The sequence below is a fragment of the Syngnathus typhle genome, linkage group LG7, assembly GCF_033458585.1.
Source record: "Syngnathus typhle isolate RoL2023-S1 ecotype Sweden linkage group LG7, RoL_Styp_1.0, whole genome shotgun sequence".
Taxonomy (NCBI): Eukaryota; Metazoa; Chordata; class Actinopteri; order Syngnathiformes; family Syngnathidae; genus Syngnathus; species Syngnathus typhle.
Window position 1 is genome coordinate 15553573 of NC_083744.1, and position 15789 is coordinate 15569361.

Sequence of the window (15789 nt, forward strand, 5' to 3'; positions counted from 1 at the left end):
TGTTGATTGTTTTTGGAATTATTGAAAATAATAAAATGATAAAAATAGTTAATATATACATAAAATTCATGTATGTTTTATTTTTGGGGTATTATTAAAAATTATATAAATATATATGGTATAATGAAATTATATAAATAGTTTTGATAATGTGACTATAAGCCCATGTTTCAACAATTGCTCCCTTGCGGTGACAGGAACCCGGAGAAAGGCATTCACTTCCTGATCACGCGTGGCTTCGTGCCCGACACGGCTATCGGCGTGGCTCACTTTCTGCTGCAGAGGAAAGGCCTGAGCAGGCAGATGATTGGAGAGTTTCTGGGCAACAGCAAGCTGCAGTTCAACAGAGACGTTCTCGAGTGAGTCGCCATCTTTTTCCATAATATTTACCAATTGATGTATGGATCGTGTCTTTATTGATTTTTTTTTCTTGCTGACAATATCTAATATTTGGACATGTAGCTTGAAATAGAATATTTGAGTTGCTTGTGTTTGTTTGGTTCCCCCAACGGAGACAACTTTAGATTCAATATAAATAATTCACAGTTGCTTTCTAGAATCTTTCTAGGCCATTAGATGGGTTTCTTTTCAAGCAATTGAACCTTTGCCATCTTTCAAATGTTTCAGTGGGGATTGAAAAAGATCTGAAGCAAAAAAAAAAGAAGACAAAGTATAGCAACAAAATAAAGCCTATTCAAAGACAGATGAAGAATGACTAGTCATGAATTTTGTTACAAAAGCTTTTTATTTTGTTTTATTCAGTCTTTCCCGTTTTGGATAAAAAGGAAAAGCCTCTTTTTTTGTCACTTATTACCATAATTTCTATTCTTCTACATTATGAGGTTTTATTTTTCATATTAAAACTTTCCTCTCAGAAAAACTACTACCTCTGTTTTTGTAAAATTACTTTCAGCTCACAAATCCCTCCCCTAAATCTTTTTTGTTATTCAGTGTTGCCTTGAAATACGTACTTTTTTTTTGTTGTTTTGCTGAGTTTTGTGCAGAGCTTGTGGAAACAATGCCTACATTTCCCATCATTCAACAGCAACCTTTCCTTTCAACATTTTATCAGCGACATCATTCACGCTCATGTTATGATGCTGGGCCAGAGCCATGAATTATACAAGACCTTTTGCAGGTTTAGCACTTCCCACTTTTATTGACTTGCGCATCGACAGCTACGCTGATATTCTGGCTCGCAGCAAATAATAAGCACAGCCGCTAAAGCATTTCTAGTGAGATATTGCTATGTCGTGAGCTACTTTCCACGCGAGAGTCACATTAGCGCCCGCTCTGGTACTTTGATCTTTGGATTTAAATCAGTTTCGAGCACCTCCAGGACTCACTGCCACGTTTTCAAAGCTGCTCTATTTTGACCCACAAAAAAAAACGGCGCATAAAATCATATAATAAAGCAACTTTGGAAGTTTGGAGTTGTCATATTGCAGAGTCATAAAAAGAGGATACTTTAGATCTTAAGAGCTTTTTGTCAAATGTTTTTTCAAGGTGAAGTATAAGTTGTGACTTATCTGCAGCATTAATGCAAAAAAAAATATGAAAAGAAATCCTTTCACAGTGGAACCTGCAAAGATGATTTAAATATGATCTCCCTTGCATGTTAAGGCCACTTGGAGTGATAATTGAAACCGCAAAATAAATACACATGTGACATTATATCTCCATCTCGTGCCTTTGACACTTCATTTCACTCAAACGTTCTAATCAATCGACTTCATATTGAGTGTGCACATTTCAAGTGTGCAAATGTTAGCCCATTCGGTGCCGCTTTATTCTTTGTGGGAAAAAAAAAGTCCACGTCGTTCTCGTGAGAACTACACTTTTTCCTGTCCTCATTTTACTGGACCGCTCAGTGGTAGTAAAGTGCTAGCCGGCATACATAAATGCTCATGTTTTTGTAAGCATCCTCATCCAAAGAACACGGAGGGACTGGCTTTTTTTTTTTGCTGAAGTTGTTGGAGAAACTGTTGAAATAGGTCACTGCCCCCCCCCCCCCCCCCCCAACACGCACACACACACATGTATTTATGTATGTGCTGCTGCCATTGGCACATTGTAAGCCTTTCATGTACTCCTTTGAATGTCATTATGTGACTCTCCTATCTCCCGCTGTCATCATATTCCACTTTCTATTTGTGTGTGCGTGTACGTCTTCCAGGTCAGCGCTTCAGTAATGGAAGTATGACTGTAAGAGGAAGGTTTTGCCATCAGCGTGCGTGTGTGTGTGTGTGTACGTGTGCATTCGCTTGGACCCAAGTGCCCACGCTGCCCCTACTACGTTGCTAAATTGTTACTTCTCCCCCCCCCCGCCCTCTCTTGTGTTCATTCGCGTGGATACTGGCAGCTGCGTGGTGGACGAAATGGATTTCTCGGGCATGGAGCTGGACGAGGCCTTGAGGAAGTTCCAGGCTCACGTGCGGGTGCAAGGCGAGGCGCAGAAGGTGGAGAGACTCATTGAGGCCTTCAGGTGAGACGCTTGGAGCATTCAAGCGGAATATTTCGCAGAAGGTCCTCACAACCAAAAGGGCACCTTGGGTTTTTTGTACTGCCGCTAGCGACCGGTGCTTATATTATTCAGTATTAAGTGGAAATATAAAAAAATGACGAAAAAAAATAAACTGACAAGAGTATCTTTGATGTCATGTATTAGCCTTGGGGCTATCAGACATCCACATCCAGAGAGATGCTTTAACAGGCTTTTAGTGCTTATGAGAGCTGCTGGTGACAGGTTGAGATGAGAGCAAAGCTTTGGTATCATTAACAAATTATACTGATTGCCTGCAACTGCAGATGAACTCGACAATTACACACAACCCGCAAAAAAAAAAAACGGTGCAGATCTGTGAGTGTACGAAAATAGACGCTCTCGACTTCACAACAACCTCCTGGCGACACGTTGTTTTTTTTAGGTTTGGATCTGTTCTGTGTGATTGCGCTTCAGGAAAAGAATTTTTGCTCAGTATAAAGGCAAGTCTGGAGTTAGAGTTGCGCACGGTCCACTTAACAGATTCAGGATAATGGATGGATAGAAGAAAAGGCAGAGAAGGGGTCAGGATTACTAAAGTCAAAAGTCAGCTTTATCGTCAATCTCTTCACGTCAAGACGCACAAAGAAACCGAAGTTACGTTTTCTCTATCCCACGGTGACGAGACACATTACACGATAGACATACAAGTAAACGACACAATATAAAAACAAGAAGGCGCAAACAATAAATAATAAGAATGATGAATAAATAATAAATAAACAGATAACACAATAAATAAGAGGAGCAAAACGGAGCCAGTGTGCATACAGCAGACAGTAAGCGTAGCGCAAAAGTACAGGACGCTACGCAGAAAGGGGAAGCGAGTTCAGGAGCCTAAGCTAATACAAGCTAATGCAAGCTAATACAAGCTAATGTGGAACACGACAAGGATGAATCTCTGCTCAGCTTTCGCCTAACTCTAACCGCCTAACCATACCCTTGACCCCTAATCTTAACAGATGGATGGTGGTTCATAAACGGCATAATTTAGACTAGGCTAGCTGCCGAGCGTTATGTCGATTATGTCTTCCATCACATTTCGGAATGACTCGCTCGCATATACATTTTCGTAACGAGGCAGCTCACAAAAGCTTTTCTTGGATTTATGAATTCACACATGATGGGTGGGCAGGAAGAAGCAATTTTAAAGTCACTTTTCGATCATATTTTCTCTTCAAGAGACTAAGTAGTAGTATGCATCCTGCTTTTATAGCGCTGCCAGGTTTGTAGGTAAAAAGCAAAGGCATTTACTCTGCAGCGTTGTCCTTGAAGCGTCCTGGATGTGTCCACACATTGCTCACAGGGACAAATTTGAGAAAAATTGCGGCTGTGATTTAGTGTTATAGATGTGCCAGAGTCAATGTAATATGCTGTGCGTGTCTTTTGTGCAAAGAGACGAGGCATTTCTTTTAAAATGACAACAAACGCATCCTCACAACAGTTGGAGTGCTAGTTTATTAGCATTAGTATATATACGTAATTATGACTTTGCTAATGTGTTAGCCTCGGTTAGCCTAGCTGTGTATAATCGGTGCCCTTTACAGATGAAAGGCAGTGGAAGGAAAAGCAAATAATCATTTCACGCTTCTTTGCTCATTCGAAGGCCAATACGAAGGCTTCGTCACATGTCGCCGAGTCATTACACATCTGTCACCGGCGATGGCCAACTACACTTTGCGAGTATAGGTCACAAGTGAACGGGTCTTATGTGTTACGTAACACTTGTTATGTCATTCGCGTGTATGTTGCGCTGCCACGGTGGCGAAGGATTCTTTGTGCCAGCTGGCGTGCGAACCTTCGTGTTTGTGAAGATGCCGGGCCGCCGTTGAAACAAAGTGCTGACATAAGATGGCCAGCCAAGAATGACGTCGAAAAACACGCACGTTGTTACTGTTTATTCACACAGAGGGTGTTGCGTGTCTCGAAATGGTGGAGCTCGCCTCTCCCTATGAATATTTCCCGCATATTACGTCAAGTAAATGAGTCGGGACGCTGCTATGTTATTTGCTCACTGGCTGAAACCGGCAGGAAAATGTTTAGTTTGCAGTATCGTACGAAAAAAAAATACAAACAAGTGTATATCCTCCAATGTCCGTATCTCTGTGCTAAAAGCCCCTCTGACTCCCAGAATGCACCAGTGTGTAAGCGCAAGTGACAGTCAAGGAGTTGGGGAGGCGCGAGGAAGACATTTACAAGCCCGCGGGCAGCGAGAGAGCAGACAAAGTGCAACATCTCATCATGCTCGTGCCAGGCAACGTGACGAGAGGAGTGTTACTTCACCCATGGCGCAAAGCGCTTTGCACTGTCAAACGCGGCCTTTCAGCGCCATTAATGGCAACCGCTACTGATTATCATACGCCATTGACCACAACCTTCCTCTTTGCCTTGATATCTATCTTTTGAATACTGAAAAAATATTGAATATATTCCATATTATGCCCCTTTTAATTGTCTTCAGATGCCGATATTGCGCCCTTCCTCATATCCTAACCAGCTCACAATATCCATATCTTAAAATCAGAAGAGAGTGAAAATGTGTGTCATAATCATAATAAAGCCACAAGCCATGAAGTCAGGAGGCCACTTCATTAAATTCGATTGCGCTTCAGGAACCACAAAAAAACGTTTTTAGAGGCGGTGGAAGCCTGCAGGTGGGAGTCGAGAGCTCGGCTGAATGTCAAAGAATTTCGGAGCATCATTTTATACCAACGCGGACCGAATAAAATATTCAGAAACGCGCCAAAAATGCCGATCTTTTACTGAAATCGATTTTTTTGATGTGCACTCAGCCAGCGCTACTGCATGTGTAATCCCGATGTGGTGCAGCAGTTCCACAACCCCGACACCATCTTCATCCTGGCCTTCGCTGTGGTCCTCCTCAACACTGACATGTACTCGCCCAACATCAAACCGCAGCGCAAGATGGGCCTCGACGACTTCATACGCAACCTCAGAGGTGACAGTCATGTACACCACACGCTATACAACTGAAATAATGCCGTTGCATAAGTGGGCACACCCTCTTGTAACTGGGACGTAGCCGTGTTCAAAATGAACAACAACAGTCATTTCTACGGCCCGTAAGTCAGCACCTCAAGCGAACGCCTCTCCTCGCTCTCCTGGTGTTCCATGTCTGATCGATCCTCAGCTCCTCGAGTTCTGCCCCAAGGACTGTGCCAATTAATTCCGGCTCATTGCGATTTAACGATACGAGCTGGTATTTTCCAAATGCATCCCATCACCTCCGCTTGGGCCGGCAGCATTTTGACTTCTATTTACCTTTGCTCAACAACACTTTTTCTTCAGTCAACAGCAGCTTCTGGGCAGTTAGTTCACTGTCATGGAAACGGGCGAAGAGAACGTCGTGATTAAGTGCGGCCATCCTGCATGGTGTGGCTGTGACTGGCACTGCAGGGACACCCATTTAACAGTCCCATCCATCTATCTGTCTCCCTGTCCATCTGTCAGCCCTGATTTGTTTAGGCTAGCTCGCATTAGTTAGCGCCCAAGCTAAAAAATGACCTCTGTATATTTTCTGAGACAGTCCACTGTTCATCAATATCCTCACAGGCAGCAACCAGTAAACAAAACAATTTCGTCAAACACTTATTTCCCACCTCTTCAAGGGTCTTTGTCTTGGCCTTCCAAGCAATATTGTTCACAGTGAGCCATGCTCATATATTTTTGGGGGGGGGGCACGGCTGCTTTTTCAGGTGTGGACGACGGAGCAGATATCCCCAGAGAGATGGTGGCTGGCATTTATGAACGAATCCAACAAAGAGAGCTACGATCCAATGAGGACCATGTCACCTATGTGAGCCGGGTGGAGCAGTCCATCCTTGGTCTGAAGACTGTAAGCCTTGGAAAAATACTCCGACTTCCCAAGCGACCCAGAAGTGACGACCTTCGTAAAATTCCCTAACTTATCTCTTCCGCTGTCCCTGTGCAGATCTTGGCCGTACCTCACAGACGTCTGGTGTGCTGCTGTCGTCTGTTTGAGGTTCCGGATGCCAATAAACCTCATAAACAGAAATTATCACAGCTCCAGAGAGAGGTCTTCCTCTTCAACGACCTGCTCCTGGTGAGCACGCTTCAAAACATGTGTGCCTATCAGCATTTCGCTTCCGTGTCGTTTTATTCAGTCGAGCAGGTTTTCTTACACATCAAACATCTTTGGGTGCGTCTCCAGATCCTGAAGCTGTGCCCCAAGAAGAAAACCTCGGCTTCTTACACCTTCTGCAAAGCGATGGGTCTCCTGGGAATGCAGTTTCATCTCTTCAGCAATGAATGTACAATAAATTCACACTTGTACATATCAGATGCACCTGCATGATGTAAGCTATAAACACCTTGGCTTGCCTTCTTAAAACTGGGTCAATAACTAACCCAGCGCTAGATTCAAAATGGACTGAGCCAACAAGAGGTATAATCTTTCCATACTGATGGGTTAAAGGCCAAAATGGCCACTTCAAATCAAAATGGCTGACTTCCTGGGTCATTTCAAACATGGGACTTTTGAATAAATCCTCCATGAATACATACACACGTCTTTTGTTTTTGTCTCGACACCAGACTACGCCCATGGCGTCACCATGCTGAGCCCGTTTACCTCCGAGAAGAAGCAGCTGGTCAGCTTTTGCTCGCCAAGTGGGGAGGAGTTGCGGAAATTTGCCGAGGAGCTACGAGAGGCCATTTCCGAAGTCAACGAGATGGAGCACATACACATTCAGTGTAAGGCTTGCGAAGATTGTTCAAGTACTCGCATGCGGTCCTTTACTAGAAGTACATTAGCTACTTGTTTTGTTACTTTTTATACTTTTGTTTTCATATATTTTTAAGGGGAACTGGAGAGGCAACAGGGCATCCAGCCTCACAGCATACACACAAACGGCGGCCAAGTGGATGCACACACGGGACATGGATCGCCCTCAGGTGCAGACTAAAATCCATTCAATCAATTTGTCATGTGACTCACAAATTATTCATTGACTGTTTGTTGAAGTTGTATTGAATTTCTTTTATATATATATAAAAAAAAATCTAATTTGTGCTGCTACAAAAGTATCCACAGGCTAAAAGTTGCTATGCATTTACAGAAAGGTCAATCTTGTATTAAAAAAAAAAAAAAAAAAGTTAAGCCCTAACACACCGTGGTAAATCTCCTTATCTCGCTCACTAGAGAATCGCAAATAAGCATATTTTTTTACACCCCCAAATTACTGAAGCATTTCGTTGCACACCAAAAAAAACAGTCCCTCAAAACAGCAGCTTCCCTACTTAGTGCTGATTAGAAGCCTAGAAAGATGGGAATATTTTAATTTAATTACTGTGCACGTCGGCGGTATTTGTAGCTATTAGCTGTCAAGGTTACGCATAATATCTGCAACACGCTCACAAATCACGCAAACAAATGTTACTTTCAAATGTCGGAACCAAGCCTCTGCCATGGAGATTTGTTTTTCCTTAACCTTTCTTATATTTATCAACCTGTTAAATGCCTCAATAAATCTGAATTGAGTCACCTCGACACCAAAAATAGGGCACGAACAATGTATGAATTAATAATAACGTACAAAAGGGTTCAACTTTGGAGCGCCGCAGAGTGTTTCTCTAGTCGTAGACTTGGCCCGTTCATTGACTGGCACAAATACTGAATGAAGCCTTGGCGGAGGTATCAGCAAATTCCTGTAGCGCTTTTGATATTTTCATGCACGCCTGTTGATTTCTCCTGTGCTCCGGCAGGTCAACAGGACGTGTACGATAAAAGCGGCAACAACAACGCTGTGGAGGTGAGTGCCAAAACTACTCTTGTCTCCCTCAGGTAAGTGTGTGCTTGTTCATCTCCGTGGGACTGCTTCTCTGAATGTACGCGGCGGCGGCGGCGTGTGTGCGCGCGTGACTCAATAAGTCATGCTTGGCTTTAACAATAATAATAATAATACGGAAAAAAAAGTGAAAAGCTCTACCCGGAGGCTCTTCACCAAGGATACAAAGGCGGCCTGGAGGCCTTCGAGTGGATCAGCCACTCTCGCTCCGGAGAAAAAAATAAAATCCATTCATCAACTGTTGCTAAGCCTAGACGAGGCAAACATAAGCTAGCCTGTGTGTGCGTTTGTTGCTCTTTTCACCGTGTGTCTTTTTCCTGCCTCAGCCAGTCCTTTTGAGACATGTCAGTCAGTGTGTTAGGGAGGCACCACGCCCTCGGGTGTCACTTTATCTCTCGATCTTCTACCCCCACCACCCTCGCCTGCCCGCAAAACAACCCCCACCCACTTCTCATAACCTCTCAACTCTTTCCAGGTAGTTAGAACTCGGATACCGTTTAAAATGTTTTTACTGTGGGTACGGACAAAGCCCAATTTTTTTTTTCGGTGAGCGATTGACACCCCTCCCCTCAAAAAGTATTCTTAGCGTCAGGATATTAAACAGTATTTTAAGTATTGGCTTAAATTGACGTTTTGGGGCTGACTAATTAATCGTGCGCCCAAATGAATCGGTGATTTAATAGCCTGATAAGAAATATATACAATGACGGTAACGATGAGAAAGCGTGTGTGTGTGTGTGTCGCACGCGCTGACTGCACGCCACCTCCGTGCATGCCTGCATGCCCCCGTGCGTGTCACACCAGAGGGCTGCGTAAGGCTGCGTTCAGGCTGGTAACTCCCCGTGCGTTCTCTGGCTGTTCCTAAACTAGGTGTCAATTCACAACAGGCTGCAGACCTACCAACTGAGCCCGCCCAGCGTTGAGCCGACGACCCCCCTGGCCCTGACCGCCCCGCCCGCCTTGCTGGGCCCAGCCCCGGCCGGGGAGCTCCGCCCGGAGACGCTGATCCAGTGTCAGCAGATCGTTAAGGTCATCGTTGTGGACCAGAGTGGGCGGGGCCGCATGGAGGCCTTCCTCAGCCAGGGGCCGGCCGCCCATCAGCTTCTGCGCTCGGCCATGTCCACGCCTGTCCACGTCCAGGGTGACGGGCCACAACCCCCCCTGCCGCCGCCACCGCCCCCATACAACCACCCGCACCAGTTCTGCCCGCCGGACTCGCCCATGCCGCTCCACCACACTATGCCGCTCACTCGCAGACGCAACTCCAGCGGCTCCCGCAGCATTGTCTGAGCAACCCCCCCCCACCCACCACCCTGCACAAAACACACAAACAGCCACTATGAACCCTCCTGCCTTGCCGGTAACCCCCCCCCCCCCCTCCTCACTATGGCCCAAAACCTGGAGTTGTTGTGATGCCATTTTGTAAAGACAATTGAAGTGCTCGCTGAGGATATCAGTCCTCAGTTTAACCATCTTCAAAACACATTTGGACTGTTTGTGCTCAGGCGGCATCCCCCAAAAAGCGCCAAGATTCCCATTAAGCAGGGGTGTGCAAACGTATGTGCTCAAGGGCCATATTTGATTTGTAAAATGAACAGATGGACTAGCTCATTTGCAGTTGAGGTACAAGAAAAAAAAGTATTTTCAGTAAAATATGTATTTAATACTTATTTAAATATAATTGATGGAGCAATTATTTAATGATTCAATTTTAGTCATATTGATGTGTTTTAAGTAATAAAAAAAATATTTATTAAAAACAAACTATTAGATTCATTTCATTTGAACAAATTAAAATATTTAATTGAGTAAAAAAATATTTTTAGCTTATATTTTTGCATTTAATATTTATTATTAATAAACTATTGTAAGGAATTTTAAATGTTATTTAAAAATTATTTAACTTTAACCCGTTACATTTATTTAATTAAATTAAATTTATGCTGCCTTTAAATTATTATTTTTTCTAAACCAATTATGTCATCAAATAAAATGTCCACAGTATTTATCTGCATTTTGTATTGTATTTTTTGTTTAGTTTTGTTATTATTTTCAAAAAAACAATTCAAAAACTCTATATTAATCATACACTAAATACATTCTAACTGGCCACTTTTAGGATAGAAAGAGCTAATTTAATGCAACAAATAATGTACACAAACTTAAAAATAAAATCTATAATGAAGGAAACCATATTAAAATACCAACCCTAGGGAAAAAAGCGGTATATGTGTCCATCCAATATCATTCCGCAAATGCTCGGTGGGCCAGATTTAAGAATGACAGGGACTGCTTGCAACCCACGGGCTTTACTTTGCCCACCCCTGCGAGAAAACCAAGGTTGTGATTTGAAAAACTGGACGATAAAAAAGAAAAGGAAAAAGGACTCGAATCTCAGCACAATAAATCTCACTTCTCGGGACTGCAATTATTTTGTTCTTATCTACTGCGGAAAAAGAAGAAAGCTGCTTATGGCTGCAGTTGTTCCTTGAAACATCTTATGACGTCTTCACGGCAGAAAAACAAGTAGACGGAACGGTACAAAGATGTCTCCTTTCCTTGTGCACAATTTTTGTCCTTCGTGAGAACAGGTCAGGTCACAAAAACTAGTTTTTGTGTTAACAAGCAGTGTTCGGGCCAAATAGGAAATATTGAAAACTACAAAAAGTTGAAGTGTCACAAAAAATGAAGTCCTAACAGTCACAAATTTTATGAATAGCAAAGTTGAAAGTGAACCTTCTCATCAAATAAGGACTTCCCGTGGTAAATGTTTGACTTGCAATACTACTCCCATGATGTGACATCATATTCTTTGTCTTAAAATTGATGACCTTTAGTAATACAACTTTTTCCACACAAAAGTATGACTTCAGTTTTGCAATAATACAACTTAATTCTAATGAAATGAAGATATTTTCTCTTGACCTAAAATCAGATCTGCCTAATTACCCTCGTCGTATTTTATTTACGTTTTGACTTATCTTTTTTTTTTTAGTGTGGCCTGAATACAAAACCGATATGAAGTAGCGGGAGTGGCTTCCGCCTACCTGACTTGCATTTCCCTTGCTCATATGAGGAGCGAGGGGATAATTCATCAAGCTTCTCCTCCTTTTGTACATTCACTTTTAATGGCTTTCTCCACTGTGAATATTGTTGTTGTTGACGGCCATTTATCAGCCGGGAAACTCTCACTTATAGCTTTAGTTGAGGAAGAAAAAAATAATGGCTCCACACATTGGTGGATTTTAGGTCGTAAATGCTTTTTGCACATTTTACGTTCCGGCACGGTAGAAATATATATATATATTAAAAAAAAAAAGGGGAATAAGGAAAATGCAGCAGCAAGATGATTGCGATGAAGTTGGGGGGGGAACAAAAAACGGCATTTTGGTTAGGCCGCTTTGTACAGCAGAGACGCACCGAGCACGTCTTGTACCTTTTTTGCACCACAGAATATATATTGTAAATATATAGATTCTATTCTGAGAACGTGATCTCGCGTCCGTGTGTGCGTGTCTACCTACGTCTGCTGAATTTGTACAGAGAAGAATCTAGTTTAAAAGAGAGAGAGAGAGAGAGAGAGAGACAAACACAGAACTATAGTTATGATTTATAATTAGGATTATTATTGGCGTCTAATATCGGGCGTGGGCGGGCAGATGCGTCCTCACGAAGTCCTGCAGCCGAGCGGGAAAACGGCAAGCTTTTATAGGTTTTAGAGCGGTTACCACGGCAACACAGATATTATTACCATGACATTACAGTAGTATTGTATCATCATTAAGAGGAGATGTGCAAAGGGCTATGCTGTTCGGGTGAATACACGCACACACACACACACACACACACACACACACACGCACACACACACATATGCGCGCGCACATGCACAAACACAGCAGCCAAATCAATGCAGGATCCATTTTAGGGAAACGCTTGTCTACTCCCTGCTTTGTTGTTTGGATTATTGTTTTCTTTCTCTGAACTCTCACTGTCATGATGAGAGCCATTTAGCATGTAAAGCTTCCAAAATGGACGCAAGCGGCTGTAGTCTGTGTTTGTATCATAAAGCGTTGCGTCCACTGATGTCATTTTATACAATATTTATTTACGGTGTGAATGCTGAAGAGTACATATGTTCTCCTCCGGAATTGCACACTTTCCATTTCTTCCAGTTTTCTCAATTGGTTCAAATATTCAAATTTGACAATGTGAAAATGTTCATTTCATTTGGGATGTATGACGACATATCGCGCATTCCATCACTGTCTCCATTTGAATTGATTGTATTGAATTTATCGTTTCAAACAGTTCCAAGTCAAAATGTTCAGCTCATTCAGGACTTGGCAACTATTTTTTACTATTCAAACACTCCCAGAGTTCCGCATTTGCCACAGGAAAATGCTGAAAGTATATGAAGACAATTACAGATTTTGTAATTCTTCCACATTTCAATAAGACTCAAACCGTTAGATCGTCAAAACTGATTTTGTCAAATCTTACATTCCCCAAATTAATAGGAATTGTAGTTTTTCCTCTTCAGCATTCACAAGCAATTTCTAGAAAAGTTGCATTTTGTAGTTTTTATTTCCTTCCTCCCTGTTCTGAGCCCTCCTCCATCCCTCATGGGGACCTCATGCACCCTCACTGTGGAAGCATTCATGAATATTTGCACCCTCACGCTATTTATAAACAAAAACAAAAGGAGATTTCTTAAAGATCAACATGTTTATTATTAAAAGGAGTATTTCTAATTTTTTTCTTTGGAGAAAATGAAAGAATAAAGTAGTTTTTACTCTCTGTGCATCTTTGTGTGTTGTCAATATTGACTCTGAAGTGTGGAGCCGCACTGATAACATTTTTTGCAGCAGGCGGATGGAAAAAGGGGGTGCTGAGGATGGAGGGCAGGGGGCTTACGGGAAAATCAGCCTGGAATGGTTTTCCTGTGCCGTTAGCACACAGGCGCTGAACTCATTCATTACGGCACGGGGATGAAATACCCAATCTGACAGCACTTGAGAAATGAAGAAATTGTCTGCGTAGGTCTTACACTGGATTGGGTCCAAAATATTCCCTGCAATAATAAATTCGATGCTGCCCCACAGGTCTAAACATGGTATTGTGATACATTTTGGGTTTGTGGAATATTAAGTAGAAAAATCCTCCCAACTAAGGGGGCGGCCATTTTGAACATATTTGAAAAAGGACATCATATTTGCTCAGATTTCAGATAACAACCAATCACGGCTCAGCTTGTAAACCAGAAAACAGAGGAATCATTAAAATCATGTTAATTGTCCAAATAATGTACTTATAGACTTCTGGATTTAATACCAAATGGATGTGCGCCACACAAAATGACTCCCGTTGATAAATGACTGCTATATAGTGGAACATTGGTTTTCATATGCCCTAATTTCAACAATATGGTTTTCATCTAAATTTTCTCTCTCACACACAGACACATACACGAATCACAGTGTGTTCATTTTGTAATGTAACAGCGCAAGGTCACGACAACTTCATTCCGCGTAAGAGTCGTCGAGGGTGCCCCTCATTCAAGCATTAAGGCCGGCCGTAAAAGACTACAACACAAGAATAAAAATCCAAGCAGCTTGAGAAAAGGCTCTAAACCCAAAATTGGAATGCAGTCAACTTTTCAATCAAAGATGTAGAAAATAAAAAAAATATGGCTGAATACATTATCTTACAAAAAGAGCGCACAATACGATCCAGTCATAACGCAGCGGACTCCATGTGTGCAAAAATGTAATAGAATGTTCCTACTTTTGAGAAGGTCCTTGAAGGTAGCAACGTTCCAAAGACTGATTCTCCTCGTCTTTTTCATCAAATCCCAAAAATAAGGCAAAAGTGTCTGTCTACATGGTGGTCTCTTCCCATTCCAGTTCAACGTCACCTGACACAAGTGTAGTGAGACATCAATTTTACAGAACATGTCAATATGCCCAAAAAGTTTATTGTCCAAACTTATTGTAACGTGAGGCTTTCACTTGCAACAGCGTGTTGTTTGTCTACCTTCCATTGCGTCCAGTGAGTCCAACTTGTCCAGAGCAGAGTAGCTGACAAACCAGATGGACTGACTGTTGCCTTTGTTGTTCAGCAGTTCCAACGTGCTTTGGTGCAAAAAGATGTACTGGGCCTAACACAAGCGCGCACACACACACATTTCTGAAAATAGCAAGCAACACTAGCAAATCATGCTGATCAGGCCAAATTGTCGCACATATGCAGCCAAAAGGGACAATAGGTAACGCGTACCCAATCCATCTTCTCACTATGCGGTTTGCACAGCACCCGATATTTTATTAGATGCTCCTACGAAATCTCGTGGGATGCCATACAAGAGTTGTACAAAAATTTTTTTTAAAAAATGCCTTGGTTTGGATTGAGGCATCACATAGAAATGAATGCTTTGTGTACGGAGAATTATATCTGGTAATGAGCAACAAATGTGAATCCCACAATGTATATATATATTGAAACAAATAAATAAAAATCAAACAATGAGCTGTGATAATAACAACAGAAGCGCACACACAAGTGATCCATAAGTAATGAGCGAGCCGGGTGATTTTAGGATAGCGCCGTGCTTTGTCAGGATGGGGGAATCCTGCTCACCATACACGTTTAATCCACTGCCAGATCATCTTAATACAAAAAAGAAAAAGAGAATTTTCTCATAATGCCTCACAGGGAACGAGATCACAAGGGGAACATGACGAGTAAAGTAGGCCAACTGCAGACACGTTTGCGGATGCTGAAAAGCGAGCCAACATTATTTTTGAAAGTGTCGCTTTTCGGCCTCTTCTTCATTTCAATGTTATTTGCTTACCAGATTCTGCACCATGCACATCCTCTCGCTGCGCAGCTCAGCCACCAGGCCGTAAACGTCCACAAAGTCGTGATCTCTGATGTGTTGAATGAGATGGTCCAGAGCGATGAACACGCCCGTTCGGCCAACCCCGGCACTGAGGCGACACACAATGACGACGTTTTATTTGTTGGATTTGTCGCTTTTGCTCACAGTCTGATTTTGATGGCTGGGTAATGATGGTGGAAAGAGACCAAATATAGGTTAATTGAAATGAAAACGCGTACCTGCAGTGGACCGCTATGGTGGTGTTTTCGTGCCGGTGGCCTCGGACCGCCCGGACAAACTCGATGAGGGTGCCGCAGCATTCCGGGACCCCGTGCTCGGGCCACGACGTGTAGTTGAAGTGGCGGACTAAAATGTAGTGTCCGTGCTGCAGGGTGAAAACAGATTTAGAATGTTTCCCTCGACTTTGTTTTGGTTTTAATTTGGATGCTTGGTTTGTACTTCACTGCCTACAGCTAGGTCAGGATTGCAAATTTGAATGTGTTCTCAATTACCTAACCAAGATGTCCTCTTTCACATTT

At 42.5% G+C, this 15789-nt stretch overlaps 3 protein-coding genes across 3 annotated transcripts in view; 2 read left to right on the top strand and 1 right to left on the bottom strand.

The window, feature by feature from the left end:
- The window catches only part of ptprq (protein tyrosine phosphatase receptor type Q), a 39214-nt gene that overhangs the window by 3558 nt on the left and 19867 nt on the right, over nt 1-15789 (bottom strand). The window contains exons 46-49 of the mRNA XM_061282651.1: nt 15490-15635; nt 15224-15359; nt 14407-14530; nt 14158-14287 (exon numbers count right to left, since the gene is read on the bottom strand). Coding sequence (XP_061138635.1) covers nt 14250-14287; nt 14407-14530; nt 15224-15359; nt 15490-15635 — 444 coding nt within the window. The 3' untranslated portion in view covers nt 14158-14249. The remainder of the gene's footprint in view (nt 1-14157; nt 14288-14406; nt 14531-15223; nt 15360-15489; nt 15636-15789) is intronic.
- LOC133156729 (IQ motif and SEC7 domain-containing protein 3-like) lies at nt 166-6901 on the top strand. Its single transcript, XM_061282649.1, has 6 exons — nt 166-359; nt 2363-2485; nt 5335-5501; nt 6259-6398; nt 6495-6626; nt 6735-6901. The coding sequence occupies exons 1-6, from the start codon at nt 166-168 to the stop codon at nt 6876-6878; spliced, it is 900 nt and encodes a 299-aa protein (XP_061138633.1). The 3' UTR covers nt 6879-6901.
- Nucleotides 6982-9660, top strand: LOC133156730 (IQ motif and SEC7 domain-containing protein 3-like). The gene is made up of 4 exons (XM_061282650.1): nt 6982-7276; nt 7385-7477; nt 8288-8334; nt 9241-9660. Exons 1-4 carry the CDS (start codon nt 7138-7140, stop codon nt 9658-9660), a joined length of 699 nt encoding a protein of 232 aa, XP_061138634.1. The 5' UTR covers nt 6982-7137.

Excerpts from the sequence above, each read along its gene's own strand:
- LOC133156730 (XM_061282650.1), top strand. The coding sequence starts at position 7,138 with ATGCTGAGCCCGTTTACCTCCGAGAAGAAGCAGCTGGTCAGCTTTTGC. Across the intron at positions 7,277-7,384 it reads GGAGCACATACACATTCAGT|GGGAACTGGAGAGGCAACAG; the intron begins GTAAGGCTTGCG and ends TATATTTTTAAG. Across the intron at positions 8,335-9,240 it reads GCAACAACAACGCTGTGGAG|GTGTCAATTCACAACAGGCT; the intron begins GTGAGTGCCAAA and ends TTCCTAAACTAG.
- LOC133156729 (XM_061282649.1), top strand. The coding sequence starts at position 166 with ATGTTTCAACAATTGCTCCCTTGCGGTGACAGGAACCCGGAGAAAGGC. Across the intron at positions 360-2,362 it reads TTCAACAGAGACGTTCTCGA|CTGCGTGGTGGACGAAATGG; the intron begins GTGAGTCGCCAT and ends GGATACTGGCAG. Across the intron at positions 2,486-5,334 it reads AGACTCATTGAGGCCTTCAG|CCAGCGCTACTGCATGTGTA; the intron begins GTGAGACGCTTG and ends ATGTGCACTCAG.